At 44.9% G+C, this 18,725-nt stretch overlaps 1 protein-coding gene across 1 annotated transcript in view; it reads right to left on the bottom strand.

The window, feature by feature from the left end:
- Positions 1–427: 427 nt before the first annotated feature.
- Positions 428–18,725, bottom strand: part of FAXC (failed axon connections homolog, metaxin like GST domain containing) — a 41,871-nt gene continuing 23,573 nt past the window's right edge. Inside the window, exons 4-6 of the mRNA XM_084827175.1 lie at positions 13,398–13,615; positions 9,844–9,960; positions 428–4,105 (exon numbers count right to left, since the gene is read on the bottom strand). Of these exons, the coding sequence (XP_084683301.1) occupies positions 3,819–4,105; positions 9,844–9,960; positions 13,398–13,615 (622 nt within the window). The 3' untranslated portion in view covers positions 428–3,818. The remainder of the gene's footprint in view (positions 4,106–9,843; positions 9,961–13,397; positions 13,616–18,725) is intronic.

Raw genomic sequence — 18,725 nt, forward strand, 5'->3', positions numbered from 1 at the left:
GCTCCACACTGCTCTTTCAAGTAAGGAGCTGGGAACGAACCGCGCCTCCTACGAGGCAGTGGGGGAGGGCAGTCAGGTTTCTGGGAACCGAGCTTGGGGCGCTGGCTCTGAGCTCGGTTCCTGAAACTGAAAAAACCCATGGACGCTGTCTAGTGGCCATAGGATTGTGCCTTAAATCTAGTAATTATTTATTTAATTGATTTGTGCACCACCTTTCTACGAAAAAATGGCACTGAAGGCGACAAATGTAAACTGCAAAAATTTGTCAATACATTGTCTTGCATTTAGTAGCTTTCTGTGTGCTGCAGCCTTCCTTCTGGTTGCATTTATCCAAACCATAATCCCATTTTTTTTTTTAAGTTACCAGATCAGCTACCACCCCAACTTACAATATGATCTGGCTCTTTAATTTCAAGGCTTTATAATAATAAGAGAAGCAACATTTTATTTCTGCAAGTGGATAACTATTTCTCTGCAACAGAAGCAAGATCTCCAACTATACATTAGAAATAAATATATTTCGTTATCTGATAGACTTGTTTATACATACATAGCTACCTCCATCCACAATTTTTAATTCAGTTTAAATTCAAGCCATTCAATTGGCCTAACAGGGTAAAAAGAAAAAGAAAACTTACTAATTTGTTCCTCCAAAATAACCTGAGTTGTTCCTAAGAAACGAAAGGCATATATGTTAAATACATTCATGTATTTCTTATCAAACAAAGAAGAAACCATATAACTAAAATGCTGTGATATTTGTAGTTCCTTTAGATCCTTGCAGTCCCCCCCGCCCCCCAAGATTGCTTCACATATGGAAAGAAGAAAAAGAAGGTGTGCTTAGAAGATTCAAGGTGTTTTTTTTTCTTCAGTCAGGCAACTTTAAAAGCAAAAGTATCCTAAGACTTCTCCACTAACACATGCCCAATTAATTTCAAATGGATTTGCACCATTACACTGATTTCTTATTCAGGCTGGAATGTACAATCTTTTTATGACCCTAAATTAAAAAGGGAGATAATCATCCTAAAGGTTCTCTTCTAAGGGGATGCCCAATCTCTTCTTACATATGCCTCCCCATCCTTTAAAATCTATGGATTAGAGACAATACAATTAGAGAATGGACAAACCAGTCCATTTCAGGCCCCTGCCACTTTCATGTGTGTTCGCTCAGAAGTCCATTCTGTCCTGTTTCCACAGCAATCTGTGATTGTTTTTAAATTTGCACAAAAAATCACATTTAAATATGTACTTTAAAGGTATTTTCTTTCCAAATATACATGTATATGACATTTTCATCTGGTTTTTGAGCCAGGAGCTATGTGGGAACACTTGGGAAGTGAATAAGCCAAACAAGCAATGGGAAGGAAATTATTTACAACACTTGCTGGGCTGGCGTAATTCCCCCCTCCCCCCGTGTTGGGAGCCCAGTCCATCCATATCACACTCCTTTCCCCACTTTCTGAAGTGAGAGAGCTACGCGCTTAAGAGATTTCCACAGGGGCTGGGAGAGGGGTTCCGAGGTTTAATCTCCCTGCTGCCCTCCTCCTTGGAGGAGGAGATCTGATCAGTTCAATGGTCCCTAGGATTACACCATTAAGGCCTCAGTTGGCATCCGTCACCACATGAGAAGGTTACAGATAGGCACAGGGAGATCTTTGCTGCTACCACCAACTTTTATGTCATTTCAGGCATATTTGGAATGAACAAAAGAAAAACAGAGGCCTTCTTCAACTCCCCAAACATTCCAGAGTGCTTTTATTTTCTAATTGTAAGAGATCTCTGTTAAACTGCTAAACTAATGGACACAGCCTGCGATTAGATTTCTATGGATCTGAGATCAGCTACTGTTCTTATATTACACTATATAGAAGATGTAAGTTATACAGTGATTAAGAAGATTTCAGGTCCCAAAAGTTCCAAGGACAATGTGATAACACTGCTGAAGAACCCTTATCAGTTTAATAGCACTGATCTCAGCACTGCATGCAAGAGCTGCGCAGATAAGAGATGATGAACCAGATCCATTATACGGAAAGGAAGACAGGCTAGAACAGCAAATGTTGGCTAAGCACATTTTCAGGCAGCTGACAAACCAATCCTACAGCAGAGCTTAACTGGGGAGCCAGAGCTCTGGAAAACCCTTTTAGGGTTGAAGAGCAGGATAAAAAATCCTTGTAAATAAAATGAATTAAATAAAATCCCACAATCTGTCTTGGAAAGCCAGAGCATGTGCTCTGGAACATGTAACATAATAAAGATGGTTATCCCTTTGAACAGCTGTCACATACTTTGCGTTGTGTAACCATAGCTAGCCTTAACATATCCTTTGAGGTAAGGTCTTTAAAGGCAGATGGTATGACTTCTGGGTAAGCTTCAGCCCCAGCAGCACCTTTCCTTTCCAAAATTCATCCCTGCACTGCTCCATAATAAAATCAGCGGGCTTTGTAAAGATTTGCAGCGCTCTGCCATGTTGCGGACGAGGAAGTGAAAACAAAAAAGGTGTATTCAACTTTGAATATGGTGTTTTATTCCATTTATCTTTTGCTCTGGAGTCTGTTTAGATGTGGAACAGTATATAAATAGTGTAAATAAATAAATAAAATCCAATTCTTATCCAAGAACCTTAGAAAAATGTTTGTAGTATGCTCCATCTAACAACTGGCCAAACTGGTGCAGATTATGAGGTACTAGTAGAAAGCCTACCATTACTATAGCTGGGTGTCTGTGCACATGCACACACAGGAAAGATGTGTATTTTGGAAGGGCTTAAGTGGGAGGATGTAGCCCACTGCAGGATCCTAGTTGGTGTGGGGGGGGGATGGGGGGGCATCCACTTTCAGGTGTGGAGAAGGGAGAAAAGCAACCATTCATGTATGTGAGAGAAAGTTAAAGGGTATAATCAGGAACGTAATTGGATGGGGGTTAAACCTGCTCTCAACAATTTTAGCCGCTGAGAATCATGTCTGCTTCACAATGTATAGGTCTCCTTTTCATCTGCATAACCTGATCCTGGGTTCTGTTTCTTGGTCACACTAGAGTGTGATGTAATGGTGGCAAGCAGGTGTTATATATAAGCGAAAAACCAAACTTTGAGCATCATCCTTTTTTTTTTTTTAAATGGTACCAAAATAAATTAAAAATTGCTAAGCAAATTTATCAAATGGGAACAGACAACTGAATGCAAATAAAGAAAAAAGCTCCTTCTTTTTGTCTTCTTTGGCCATTTTTCTGTCAAATTGGAGACCATGCATTTCAAGCGCTCCGCACGTGGGCACACACCAAATAGAAGCAGTCACCTGGTACGCCCAAAGTGATAGGAGCCATGGACGGAAGGAGGATTTTGTCATTCCTCAAACTGTTGGCCCAGTTTAATTATTTCTGTGATGTATAAAGGAGACAGGAGGCTCTAATGACCCCCTCTCTCCTTCTTTCCCCCATCCTCAGTCTGTTTCTGGGATGATGAGAATATCAGCCCCAAACTAGCTTTCCTCAACACTTTGCTTATCATTTGCTTCTCCATGTCATTCTGGAATGTCCTTCTTTTTTACATGAATCCCGCCCCACCCACTACCTTCCTTGTCAACTTTTCACCATCTCGTCAAGAAGAATTAAAAATTGTTTGTCTAGGGTCCACTGGAACGCTTGAACAAAAGGAAAAAATGCTGGAGAGGTCCAAATGGCATATGGAAACAGCATCGAGCACAATGGTCTCTTCCCAACCAACCTGGGCCTCTTTAGAACCTGGGGAAGTTGCCAGAATTCCCAAGAGGTGATGGCATTTCTCACACAAGCTAGAGGAGCATTTCTTAGACACCTCACTTGCATTGTTCATGATCTGTGTAGTCATCCATGTCCACGTCAGAATCAAAGAGGGAATGTCCAGTGTAATCGGTATCGGGTGTTCGGGAAAAACTATTCTCAGTTCCTTCATCATCAAATGTTTCTGTCCTAGAGTAAAAACTGAAGTCCTGCAAGGGCTGAGTTTTACTTGCTTCACTACTCTCTTCTGACTCGTACAGAGTGTTGTCATCATCGTGGTGCCACTCTGGCCAAAATTTCCTCCTTATTCTCTCACAGTACATGGCAAGGTTAATCAGTTCTCCTGGAAAACATATAAGGGGAAGGGGAAATATTATTTTTTTGTTCATTAAATGTAGGAGTCACCCTATAGCCAAAGCTCTCAGAGTATCATACATAATACAAACAAGTACAATAAAACACAGCATTATATAGTTAACAGTAAATCCCCTAGCCTAACCCCAGTAGCAGGAAAAGAGTAAAAAAGTTTTTTCTTTAATTGAAGGCAATGTTCCTGTTTAGAGATATTTGGCTACCAGATGCTGGGGAGAAATATCTGGAGATGGCTATTTCCACTCAGCTCTCCCCAAAAACTTTCCTACAGTACCAGGTTGGAGCCTATTTGGATAGAACAACAAGATATCATAGAATCATAGAATAGTAGGATTGGAAGGGGCCTACAAGGTCATCGAGTCCAACCCTCTGCTCAATGCAAGAATCCAAGTCAGAGCATCCCTGACAGATGGCTGTCCAGCCTCATCTTGAATGCCTCCAGTGTGGGAGAGCCCACCACCTCCCTAGGGAATTGGTTCCATTGTCGTATTGCTCTTACAGTCAGGAGGTTTCTCCTGATGTTCAGCCAGAATCCGCCTTCCTGTAACTTGAGCCCATTCTTCTGTGTCCTGCACTCTGGGATGATCGAGAAGAGATTCTGGCCTTCCTCTCTGTGACATTTCAGGTACTTGAAGAGCACCATCATATCTCCCCTCAGTCTTCTCTTCTGAAGGCTAAACATGCCCAGTTCTTTCAGTCTCTCTTCATAGGGCTTTGTTTCCAGTCCCCTGATCATCTTTGTTGCCCTCCTCTGAACCCTCTCCAGTTTGTCTGCATCCTTCTTAAAATGTGGTGCCCAGAACTGGACACAGTACTCCAGATGAGACCTAACCAGTGCTGAGTAGAGGGGAACTAGTACTTCCCGGAATTTGGAAGCTATGCTTCTATGAATGCAGCCCAAAAGAGCATTTGCCTTTTTTGCAGCCACATCACATTGTTGGCTCATATTCAGCTTGTGATCGACAACAATTCCAAGATCCTTCTCGCTTGTAGTGTTGTTGAGCCACATATCCCCCATCTTGTAACTGTGCATTTGGTTTCTTTTTCCTAGGTGCAGAACTTGGCATTTATCCCTGTTAAATGTCATTCTGTCGTTTTCTGCCCAGCGCTCCAGTCTATCCAGATCACTTTGAATTTTGTTTCTGTCTCCCAAGTTATTAGCTATCCCACCCAGTTCTGTGTCATCTGCAAATTTGATCAGCATTCCCTGCACCCCCAAGTCATTAATAAAGATGTTGACAAGCACTGGGCCCAGGACTGAGCCCTGCAGTACCCCGCTCGTTACCTCTGCCCAGTTTGAGAAGATCCCATTGATAAGCACTCTTTGAGTCCAATTCTGTAGCCAATTGTGGATTCACCAGATCGTTGTTTCATGTAGCCCACTTTGAGCTAGTTTGCTCATCAGGATATCATGGGGCACTTTGTCGAAAGCTTTGCTGAAGTGTAGATGAAGCTTTGCCTTCATCTACACATCCTGAGGAAATCACTCTGCCTTCTCCTTGGTCTCAAGGACACCTCCTCTGAATCCTCAGCAGAACAGGAATTCTCCCCACCCATAGCCATGCCCTACTACAGCCAACACCTGAAGAATCAAGCACAGCCCTTTTAAGCACCCATAGCTTCCTCAGAGGTGGACCAGAAGCTAGAAATTCAGACCTGCCTACAGCTGATTTAAACTCTTACTGGCTGGTGCAGCATCCTAGTCTGCTGCTCTTGGGTGCCTGATTTTTCCCCAGCTCTACTCAGATTTTGCTTCCCTGCCTGAGCTCTTCCCTGCAGACCTATTACTGATCCAATTGAGGTTTCTTAGTATGAAAGCTAGTACCTTGTTACGTAGGCACTAACCTGCCCACAATGTCCATACTTCATGGTTACAGAATTCTGCAATGGGTCTGTACTTGAGGACATGCCTTGTCCCTTCTCATCCTGCCCAATCACTGAGGACCTCTGGAGAGGCACTCCTGGTGTTCCCACACGGGTTGGAGAACTACTTGGAAACCACCAGGAACAGGGCCTTCAGTGTGGTGGCTCCCATCCTCTGGAATGCCTTTCAAACTGAGATCAAGCATGCACCCTACATTACTCTGTTTCCAGCATTTGCTGAAGACTTGACTTTTCAGGCAAGCATTTCCTAACAGAGCAGTACATTCCAGCCATTGTCTTATTGATCTATCTTTTACTGTAACATTTGTATTTTGTGCTTTAATTTATTGTACACCATTCTGTTATCTCTCAGTGTGGAGCAGTTTATAAATTATTTATTAACAACAACAACAGTCTGATCGTGATGAAACAACTGAATTATTGAATAAGAATTTCTCATTCTCCACATGTCCATTACTAAAACCTTTCCCTTACAAAGAACAGAGAGACCTCTGATTTTGCACACAGCCACCCATTCATCAACAGACACCTTGCCAACTTCTTTTGGAGGAACGATACATGTAGAACCCTGATTACTTCATCACCTTATTCTGGCTCATGTGGGGAGCCTCCATGGATACAGGAGGCTCTCCTCTTCAGACAGTCACACTCTACAAATACAGAGCGCAACGAGGGAGAGGGGTGTGGCTAGAACGCTCTCCCTCCTCGCGTATTTGATGTGGAATGCCTGAATAGGGCTGATATGTACTGCAAAGAACAGCACACAAACAACGAGGGACAAAACCAAACCTAACAAACCACAGTGAAAGGTCTCCAACACGCACATTCCCTACATTCTGATTTTAGAACTGCAAGAGAAATAGGCAAGAGTCATTTTGAGGCAATTCTGAACCACCAGGTGGCAGAATTGCCTGAGAAAAACTTGTCCTTCCTTAACAGGATCTGTGGGAAATATTCTGTAGAAAAATATTATTTTCACACATATGTGGGTTTAGAAAGAAGATGGCAAAAATACTTTTGAACAAAATACAGAAATCTCTCTCAAAGCAGGGTGTTGGTTTATATAAACTGTCACAAAAAAATTGCAGCTTGAGTGTTTGTTATACAGAATGCTACTTCTCAGCAAAACGCGTACAATCTTTAAGCATTAAGTTGCATCTGCATCTCTTCTCTCAGGCATTTGGCAGCATATAATGAGTCTCTTGATTGTCTCTGGCCGATTATTTTAAATTGTTTTAGATATATGTTGCTGCTGTGTGTATTATTTGTTTTATGTCATTATGTGAATGGTTTTTATATTTATATAATGTATTTTAATGGTTTTTAATTTTTGTGAACCACCCAAAGAGCTTCAGCTATGGGGCGGTACAGAAATCTAATAAATGAATGAATTAATCACACCAAATCTGTGACTCAGTTTCACATCAGAGTGATTCTAAAAGTATTCTAAAATGCAGTCAACATGCATACTGTGCAACGTGTTGTGGCTCTTTTGCAAACTGTTATTGTTGTTACAATTGTTATACTGGTTTGATTGTTGAAAGGTGCCTTAGAGAGCAATCCTAGAGCCCCTAGACAGCATCGGGGGGGGGGGGGGGAGACAGAATTTTTCAGATTCCTGGATCTGTGGCCGGAGACAGTGCTCCAGCCCTGGACTCAGGAGCCCGATCTCCCCACCCCCTTCCCCTCCCTGGTGCAGCCAGCGCAGAGAGAACTGTGCTGGCTGCCTCTGTGAGCTTGCAAATGTGAGCTGGAGAGGAGGGAAAGGGGGTGTGCTGGGGGGAGGGGAGGGGAGTAGGGAAGTGGGATATGAGCTACCCCCAGCCCTCCCCAGCCTCTGTCCCTCCCCCTCCCCCAAGCCTCAGTTATCCCCAATGCCTCAGCTAGATGGGCGAAAATGCCCATGCAGCTAAAATGCAGAGTAGGGGGAGTGCGGAGGCGAAGAGCACCTCCACACTCCTCCCACTCTGCACAGGATGCCCATCAGCCTCCGAATTTGGAGGCTGACAGGCATCCAGATAGGATTGCGCCCTTAGCCTTTCAATGGAAAAGGCAGGGTATAATTTTCTAAAATAAATACATAAATAAACTGGGTGGGCAATCAACCCATGGTTATAGATGCAACTGCAGTATCATAGCCTGCATCACACCTCCTTGAACAGGTGCTTGCTGCCATGTGACAGTTCTTTGCACAGCCATGTGTCTGCATGGTACTTGCGATTTGTTCGTGACAAGCTCTGCCACGCTGCCTTCATGCATTTTTTGTGGACATCACCCTAGCCCAACATTATCCAACCTGGCACCCTTCAGATGAACTGGACTACAACTCCCATCATCCCCATCAAGCACCACTAGTCATGGTGGATGAGTATGATGGGGCTTTCAGTCCAACACACCTGGAGGACACCAGATTGAGAAAGGCCACCCTAGCCCTTTGTCTAAAGTATCTATGTTCTTCCAAGAGTGTCATGCCTCACTTGGACTCCTCCGAGGAGGAAGGGGAATGGCAGGCTCCAGACCCAGGGGAAGGCACCAGTGCAGAAGGAGCCCGAGCCCCCTCACCTCCTGTGGATGTTCCTTGCCCAGCTGCAGCCTCTCCAGAGGATTCAAAGGGTGAAGTGCCACCGACTCCAGCAGAGCGAAGGTGGCTGCATGTAAAAGAACAACGTAGGCGAGCCTCTGTCTGTTTAAGCCAGAGAGGCTTTCAGAAGCAAGAAGCCTGATTACATGCAACTGCTTCAGGACACTGCAGTTAAAAGCAGGGTGCAGGCAAGGGCAAGGCTGCTGGAGAACAACATCGTTTTCACACGCCAGATCTCGTCAGCCTTGCCTCGACTAAGCACCTGAACCTCAGCCTTGCTCACGTTCCCTTGTGTGTTGGACTTTGGACTGGAAAATGGACTTCTCTTTGCCACATTGCCTTGGATTTGAATGAACTGGTAAAGTTTCCCGCTTCAACCTCCTTTCCCCTCTCCCACCCTTGGACAGGTTTATGACCCTGTTATCAGCCAGGGAGTTATCGCTGCCAGCTATGGTCAGCTGGCAAGAACTGACAAAGAGGAGTTTAAGCAAGAGGCTTGGAGACAGGCAGGAGCAGAAAGTCCCAGATGGCAACGCGTGAGCTGCTGCCAAGTAATATCATCAAAGCTCATAACCAATGGGTTCTCGACCGTGACTGAATGAATAGGAGTTGCCTTCGTGTGATTACGCAAAGCATCAGAACTCTGGATATATATGGAGAAGTTTGTTTTAATCTTGGTTTTATTACTGTTAGCTGCCTTGAGTGCCATTTTTAGCAGGTGGGGGGAGGGAGGGTATAAATCAAAACAACAACAACAAGCCAGCACTGTTCGTTTTAACATTAAAAACCTCGATCTTAGCTACTTATGCTTTACCTTAGTCTGAAGCCCCCTTCATGCTTAGCCCTCCTTGTGGAGGAGGAGCAGGGCTTTGCCTACGGAGTGTACCCCTAATGGTGACCACCTGCCTGGTTCTGCTTCCCAACATCCAAGCATTGGGCAAAAAGCCTGTAAGGGGAGACACATAGGCTTCTCCACAGAATCAGGAGCCCAGCGCAGTTGGGGCTTCCAATGGCACGGAAAATCTGACACGAACACAGCTGGCGCCACAAATACATCCAGCTTCTGCCCTTCAGCGGGGCCAGTGGTGTGGGCCCACTTCCCCTTATTCATATGTTAGCTTTTCACATGGCTAATGCACGAACAGAGCTTCAATCTGACTGGGAACAGGACCGGCTCCTCTTTCTGATCACCATTATCATATCAAGCCTTCTGCTCCACAACTCTGGAATTAAGATGCTCCTACCTTTAATTAGTCTCTCAGGCCTAGTTCCTGGTAATGTCCACATTGCCTGTGCAAGATGCCCGAAGACTGTGGCGTCTAAAGTGGAGAGCTTGGGTCCCATGATGTACTTTTTGTCGCCTACAAAATAAAACAGTGTCAAAAGCATTTATGGGTCTGCTGGTATTTTATTTATGTTTTGGTCACTCCTAATACACACACACACACACACGATCTATGGCTCATATTGCTTAATGGCACCCGCTATTATCTTCAAAGCAGAAAGCTCAGCAGTCAAGCCTTTAATCACATCACTGTGGTTTGTGCATGCATTTCTAATAACTTTGTAGAATGGAATTGGTCACTGTAGAGCATTTCTGCACCAGGCTAAAATCTCACAACTTTACCGGGGGCTTCTGCTTCCGTTTTAAATGCAGGATCATGACGGGCTCCCTTTCCAAGTGCTTCCCTTCCCCCCTCCCCTTTTCTGCATTGCTCTATATGTTTCATTATATAGCCACTAGATGGCACTGTGGACTAGCTCCTCTTATTGCAGGATTTCCTCTTTTTGCAAGGGAACTCAACACGCTGTAATTTGAGAGCTCATTATCTCTGATCTTAAAAAAAAACGGGATAAAGGTCAAGGAGATGCCTTGGAGGTTGATGACATTATGTAAAGGACCTGCAAACTTCCATGAGTAACCAATCTCAATAGCAGGATAAAAGCCCCTTGTGGAGAAGTCCATAGTCTCAAGTCACTGCAGGGAGTTTTGGCCAGTTTAACCCATCAAAATGATGAGGATGCAACATTTTACATATTCTGCTGCATTTGAGGCCTACTGGAGTGTAGACCAAGAGTTGTGTGTATTTGGGAGGATGCACAATTTCCCACAAAGGATAAAATAGCCTACAGATTTGCCTTTCTAATTGGGAATGTTAGCTGCAGACGATATGCATTTGTTCATTGAATTGTGTTGATTATTAATTGCAGTAGAATCATTACTGTGAAACAGCCTTGTATTTAAGCACTTGCTTAGTCACCTGTGGTGATTACTAAGGTCTCCAGGTAACCAGGCATAGCACTGGCACACAGACCCGGGCATATACCATTCTCTCCCAGTCCCAACAGCTGTGGAACAAATCAACTGAAAAGGGCAAGTTTTGTTTCCACACCAAATTAAGCCTTCAGCTGCAACCCATTCACCTTTTTCCATGGAAGTGAATGGCTCCAAGTGTGACCAAGAGATACAGGAGTGACCCATAATTAAGATGGCTGGTGTGTATGAGTGTTGATTCTATGCTGCAAGGATTTCTGGGTGTCAGGACCCTCACCACAAGAATGTTATCAAGCGCAGCACTTACTTATCCCTCTAAGAGTGGATAACAACTATCTATGCATGGGAGAAAGTAAGGGCGTACCCTCAGAGACACCATTAGAGTTGGGGGCTCAGTCAATGACCTCACTGGTGTGAGTGGGAAAGCTTGTTCACAGAGGATATCATATGTGTGCATCAGGGAAGATGTGGATCTTCTGCAACAGTACTTAAGTATAGGCTGGAGTTTTAGGTGATTCACAACCGATTTAATTATTGGAGAGAATTAGAGTGACTCATTCTGAGTTCCAGAAAACATGTCTGAATCTGAGATTTCTGAGCCAGGATCTCAGTAACACCAGGTCTGCAGGCACCTTTTATCAGGAAATTACCATAATACAGAAATAATGAAGGTTGAATAGTTAAAGACTGTGTTGCAAATATAATGAGAAGCTAATCTCTCTAACCACCGTAGAAACAAACAAAATGTAATGTGACATATGAATACTTCTTATGAAGTTCTGAAGTACTTGCAATCTGGGAGTGAACAAAAATAATTTGGCACACCCACCAGCCACATACCAAAACTACACATGGGATAAAAGTGGTGAAATCTCTCTTAATCCATAGAATCCTAGTGCTAGAAGAGATGGGAACACCGTCTAGGTAGCTAAGGAGGTAAGCAGAGAGCCAAGCATGGAGTAGTAGTTAAAAGGGTTGGGCTACAACCCATGGAAACCTGGGTTCAAATCCCTGCTAAGAGATGAAGCTCATTGGGCAACACTGTCCGTCTAATCTACCTCACAGGATTGTTGTGAGGATAATGGTGAGAGGAAGGGAACCATGACCAGCACCCTGAACTCCTTGGAGCAAGGGTGGGAATAATAATAATAGTAATAGTAATAATAATAAGATAATGATGATGATACATTGTACATCAACTAACTTGCCAAAGTTCCCTACCTGCCATTGAACCTGCATGTGCTACAGAGTATTCTGGAGCATGTTCTAGAACAGGCTTCTCCAACCTGGTGCCCTCCAGATGTGTTGGACTACAACTCCCACTATCCACAACCAGCATGCCCACCGATTGCACAGACTGGGGATGATATGAGTTGTAGTCCAACACGTCAGGTTAGGGAAGGCTGTACTAGTATGATTAGAAACTCAGTTCATCCGGGCCGCTAGACAGGCATGTTAAGCTTCACCATCACCCCGAGCAATGCAACCTAGGACCATCCAAAATATATTATGCTGTACCACAGCATTACAGGAGAATCTGTAGTGGGGAACAAATGCCATTACTGATAATTAAAGAACCCTTGGTAAGCTTCCAAGAAATCTGGATTACCCAAAACACAGTTTGAACGCCTCTGATCTAGGCCATCTCTGTGCCTAGAGACAGGACCATCAATCCACCTGTCCTCTACAGATCAACTCATGCATTTCATTGCAATGCATTACATCATGCTGTACAAGGCGGTTAGAAAAATAGTTGCAGATGACTCATGCAAATGAGCCAAGCTCCACATTGCAGAGAGCTACTAATTATATTATGAGTAAATTGCCATTGAAAACAATGGCCTTATTGAGTGCCAGGCTGGAAACTGCCAGTTAGAATCAGGCCTGCATAACTAAACTGGGGTGTTGAGCCTCTTTCAGCCCGAGGGCCAAATTCCATTTCAGAGAAACTCTTGGGAGCTGCATCCCAGTGGTGGGTGGGGCTGAAGGCCAAAGGGGTGGGGCCAAAGGAGAAGGGGCAGGGCCAAAAGAAAGGGGTGGAGCCAAAATGCCAGCATATTTCAGCTTAGAGTAACTAAGCCTTGAGAGAGGCATTTCAACCTTTTAGACTAGGGAAAAGACTGCACAAAGGCCGGGAAACCACCAAGCGATCAGTGGTCAGGGAAAAGAGAATGGTCTAGAGAAAGGGGACGGGGCCATCTGGGGAACCGTGGAGGGTCGGATTGGGGCCCCTGATGGTCCAGATTGGACCCACAGGCCTGAGGTTCAACACCCCTGCACTAAACTCAACCTACCCAGGGATTTCCTGAACCTTTGGGTTTTGCTGCATAGAGGGTGGAACTGTCAAGCTCTTGGCAAACCACAATATACAACCATTCAACTGTAGGAGTTGGCTGGAAATGGGGGAAAAAATCTTAAAGAAAAGAGAAAATTCCGTAGACAGCAATGCCAGTCTCTCTAAACCATGCCAAAAAAACGTGTTTGCGTATCATAAAGAACATAATGAAATGCACTGTACATTACCCAGAAGACCTGCTAGAGAGCGCATGTCTTTCTCCATCAGCTGATAAATCTCCTCCTCAGAGAAGCGGCCAATGCCATGACCGTACATTTCCCGCTTCACAATTCCTTTTGTTATGTGGCACAGAATCCATTTCAGCAGGTCGCTTAAGGGTCCACTAAGAGAAAGCATCTTCTGGGTCTCATGGAGATTGTCCACCCACTGGCAATATGCCAAGGTCCTAGAATGTTGTAAAAACAGTTCACAGCTGTGCAGGACACCATATACTTCTCTAGACAAATACAGAATACAATCAGATATACCACCACAGGAGAAACTAAGGCAGCCTTCCCCAATCTGGTGCCCTCCAGCGTTTCTGGACTATAGCTTCCACAATCCTCAGCCAGCATGGCCATTGGCCATGCTTGCTAGGGCTGATGGTACTTATAGTCCAACACTTCTGGAGGACACCAGGAAAGCTGGACTAAGGGCTCGTTCAGATGGCAGATTCCCTATCCTGCTGATGCTTTTGTGCTGTCATGTTAAACCAGCCTTTCGCAACCTGGTGCTCTCTAGGTTTTTAGATGACAACTCCCAGCATTCCTGACCACTGGCCATGCTGGCTGGGGCTGATGGGAGCTGAAGTTCAAAACATCTGGAGGAAGTCTGTGGGAGGTGAAGTTCAAAACATCTGGGGGAAGTCTGTGCTAAACTGAAAACGGAGGAAAGGTATTTAAAAGAAGAAGCACCATCCATCCATCAGGCAAGACCTACCCAAAGAGAAGAGCTACAAGATAATTATAGCAGGTTACTTAGTTCTGGCAAACTATAAATTTAAAACAAACAAATATTCTGGCCTAGAAAGACTGATTTCTAGTCTTTTCTAGACTGATTTCTAGACTGGGGCATTCATGGTCCTACCTCACAGCAGCAGGTTGGACCAGATGGCATTTCTGGTCCCATCTAACTCTTCCAATTTTATGATAATGCAAGCAATTGTAAATTAGCAACCAAATAAATTTTGGAAGCAAAGGATTGCTTTGTAGATGAATAATAATGCTCTATAGCAATGCTTGCTTGAAGGTGAAAGTTGTGTTTGATGGAATTGCTAATTACCTCTCACAACTGCACTTGAATATTCCCCTTTTGAGAGGACTACCTGCTGCTGGAACTGGTGGCACACGTGTCAACACAGCAAACTAATAAATATTTTCAGATGGGAGGAAGATGCTCACAGAAGGCCTGCCCTCACATGCCCCCTCCCACACTGTTTTCATAGGAGTACTCTGGGAAGCACAGCAAATCACAGCTTAAGGGGGGGCGGGGGAGATGTATAAACGCTGTTCTGAAGTTAGGCTCAGTAGTTTTCCAACAACATTTGGGATGAAATATTTATAACTCCCAGAATATTTCTTAAGTGAGGTCACGTCAGTTCATTTACCTTAAAGAGCTAGCACTCTTCTTTCGCCATCTCCCACTTTTTGAACCAAGCTGTGCCTCATATTACCCTAACATCAGGGGAAGCCACTGTGGAAAAAATGATGCCTGCCTGTCGGTTAACATGAACAAGCACAGATCCCTGCTCTGAAAATATGCTTAATGCCTCCTACAAGGTGCTAACTGCACAGAGCTCTCACTTTTACCAGCCAAATTCTGTGAGTCATCAGACAAGCACCTATAAGCTTGCCAAAGTCAGTGTGGCATAGTGTGGTGTAGTGGTTAATGGCTGGACTGGGACTCAGGAGTAGGGATGGCGGAGAATTTCTCCACGAATCTTCAGGAGGCCGAGCGCCGAGGCATTCGGCCCCCTGAAAGTGTTGGGGAAATTCTCCGCTGGCCCCCCGCCCCCCCCCGGGATGGGACTTACCTTCAGCGAATGTCCCTCCCGGCGGCGGGTCCCGGCGGCGGTTCGGCGGGGGCGGCGGCTGGTCTCCCGACCGGCTGCCGCCGCCGCCATTACAAAATAAAAAAATTAAAAAAAAACCACACACACACACCCGTGATAGGCTACGTGACGATTTACATAGCCTATCAGGGCTGACTTTGGAAATCTAGCCTTTATAGGCTACGTTAATCGTTACGTAGCCTATCATGGGGTTTTGTTTTTGTTTTTTTTCACTTTTTCTTTCGCGGCCAGGGAGACGGGGTGCTTCTCCCCGGCCTGAATTTTGGCCGGGCGAGGCAGGGCGCCTCCCCCCCCGGCCTCAATGTCAGCCGGGCGAGGCGGGACGCCTCCCCCCCCTCGCCTGAACTTTGGGGGGAGAAGCGAAGCGCCTCCACCCCACCGCGAATCTCCCCTACAAAAAGGTAAGTGACTTTCGTACATCCCTACTCAGGAGATCTGAGTTTTAGTCCTCACTCAGCCATGAAGCTCACTGGGTGACTTTGGGCCAGTCACTGACTCTCAGCCTAACCTACCTCACAGGGTTGTTGTGAGGATAAAATGGGGAAGAGGAGGAACATGTAAGCCACCTTGGCTTCCTTGCAAGAGGAAAAAAAGGTGGGATATAAGTGTAATAATGATGATTATGATGATAACAAGTAGAGCATTTGTAGTCTCAGCAGCTCCTCGCAGCATTTGCATACTAAGTTAACATGGACAGAAATCACTCAGTACTATGTAGAAAGTGACTCATGCTCTTCAAAAATAAATGAGCAAAACAAATGTTTTTTGAGTCTCATCAACAAAAGTCCTGTGGTGTGCTGGTGCAAAGACATACCAGCAACCCACACAGAGTGCCAAAACCAAGACATACCAGAACTGCTGGGAGCAGGTTGGAAAGAAGAGAAAGAAAGAAAAAAATAGAAGGGGAAGAGGATCACGCCAGCACAGCAGAAGTCTTTCGTGCATCAGACCCTTAATTATTTATGAAGCGAAAGCTACTCACTAAAATGGAAAAGTGAGACATCAATATAGGTAATGTAAGGGAGATAACAAGGAAGTGGTTGAACAGTAATGTAAGAAAAGGGAGGAACGCTCCTGGCTTCCTCTCCCATGTACCGAACCTTTTTTGAAGTGGAGAGAGAAAAATACTTTTAAGATCTAAGGATGCATCATTTGAGCCTCATTCAGCAGTGCTACAAGAGATGATAACAGAAACTGCGCTTGTAAACATTTACTCTTTTATGTGTGTTTTGTTTCTGTTCCTGATTTGGTCACTGGGTATAAGGCACCTCCTGTCCTCTCCATAATTTTATATTATAATCGTAATTATATATACATGAAAGAGTATATTCATATTTATATCCTGCCCTTCATCACAAAATGATCCCAGGGTGATCATTTTGCACAACCGTTATAAAACCTAACAGAGGCATGCAAAAACTCAGAGGCATGCAAAGGACTTCCCAAGAGTGCTATACCTGGTCAAAACTCAGTGGGCAAAAGGCCACACTATCAAAATTTAAGAGGTTGCAGCAGCTACAGTACCAGCTGGTCCTGAGCAGTAAAGCAACTAAGCACCCACTCCCCGTTCTGTCTACAGACAGGCACACACTGCAGGAGGGGCTGGAGATCAGCTGCACCTCTTACTGGGGCTCAAGAGGACCAAATTTAGTCCTGCTCCCTGTCATGCCTCCCTCCTCAACATTAAGAGAGGACAGGGGTGTTTGTAGGGGGATTTGTTGTGCCTGTCTTGGCAATGCCACCAGCTGAACAGGAAACATTTGGCCAGGGTGATGATGATGATGATTTACACTTCTGTACCACCCAATAGCCAAAGCTCTCTGGGCAGTTTACCGATTAAAACCTTAAACATACAATATAAAACATACTATAAAAACCATTTATAAAACAATTCAAAACATTCAACAATAAAAATACCAGGACCCATTAAAAACCTTATCATATGCTATCAAATGAATGGGAGTAGAAGACAGTCTTAACTTGGCACTGAAAGAATGACAATATTGGCACCAGGCGGACCTCAGTGGGGAGAACATTCCACCATCAGAAGGCCTCCTCCGAGAAGGCCTTCTCCCTTGTTGCCACCTTCTGAGGAGGCACCTGGAGAGCCTTAGATGATAAGCATAGTATATGGGTAGATTCATGCCAGGAGAGGCATTCCATCAGGCATTGTGGTCCTGAGCCATGTAAGGCTCTACAGGTCAAAACTGGCACCTTGAATTGAGCTTGGAAATATACAGGCAGCCAGTGCAAGTGAGCCAGAATTGGTACTATATGTTCAGACCTTCTGGTCCCTGTTATCAATCTGACCACCACATTTGTACAAGCTGCAGCTTCTGAACCGCCTTCAAAGTCAGCCCCACATAGAGTGCATTGCAGTAATCTAACTTGGAGGTTACTAGAACACAGGCAACTGAAGTGAGGTTATCCCTGTCCAGATAGGAGTGTAGCTGGGCCACCAATCATAGTTGGTAGAAGGCATTACATGCCACTGAGGCCACCTGAGCCTCAGATGACAAAGACGGCTCCTGGAGAACCCCCAAGCTATGAACCTGCTTCTTCAGGGAGAGTACAACCCCATCCAGAACAGGTTTAACACCTTCCATCTGGTCAGAAGAACCATTCACTAACAGCATCTCTGTCCTGTCTGGACTGAGCTTCAGTTCATTATTTTATTATTTAGGATCCCTTCCTTGTTCAAGCAGTAAGCATGTAGAAAAAACAATTATTATTGTTGTTGCTGTTGCTACACTACTACTACTAGTACTACAAACTCTTCCAAAGAATTAGGGGATTCCAAGAAATGCATTGTGTGCCTCCAAACCATCCTCTAAGCACATGCTCCTTACATCTCTAAGCACATCGTCTTGGTGAGGTATGGTGTCAGCTGCTTTGACATTTCCCCAAATTGAACAAAACGCAGGGGATAATTTCTTCAGTCTCAAGGTTTTTGGTGTAGGTTTTCTTTTCGGGGGGGGGGGCAGGTTGCACATCTGTATGGCAGTGGTGAGCAACCCAAATGACTTCTGGGCTGCATGCGGCCTGCAACTGAATCCCATGTGGCCTCACTGCTGTCCCACTCTGGTGGCTCGACCCCTTTAATACCAAGTCACTCCCAGCAAGAGGCCGCACTGAGCAAAAGGAGGGAAAACAAAGGGAGAAGAAGTCAAGAAACTTCTGTAGAAGGAAAGGTGGTGCCTGCTAGACCTCTTAAAGGGGATCTCCTCCGTGCAAGCAGGGATGCCTTTTGAAAGTACGCAGGGGACAGCTGACAGCTGGCCCATCCGTGGTTTTGAAAGGCACCCCTGCTCAGGTGGGGGAGTGGGCAGCCCCCTCCTCACCGAAGCAGGGACAGCAGGGCACTTTGAACGTGTGGAATCAGGCCAGCACACCCAATCCCACATTTTCAAAAGGCATCCCTGCTCAAGTGAGGAGGGGACAGAGA

The sequence above is a fragment of the Heloderma suspectum genome, chromosome 1 (genome assembly GCF_057233095.1).
Source record: "Heloderma suspectum isolate Gila_16-S chromosome 1, 16-S_ref, whole genome shotgun sequence".
Classification (NCBI taxonomy): Eukaryota; Metazoa; Chordata; class Lepidosauria; order Squamata; family Helodermatidae; genus Heloderma; species Heloderma suspectum.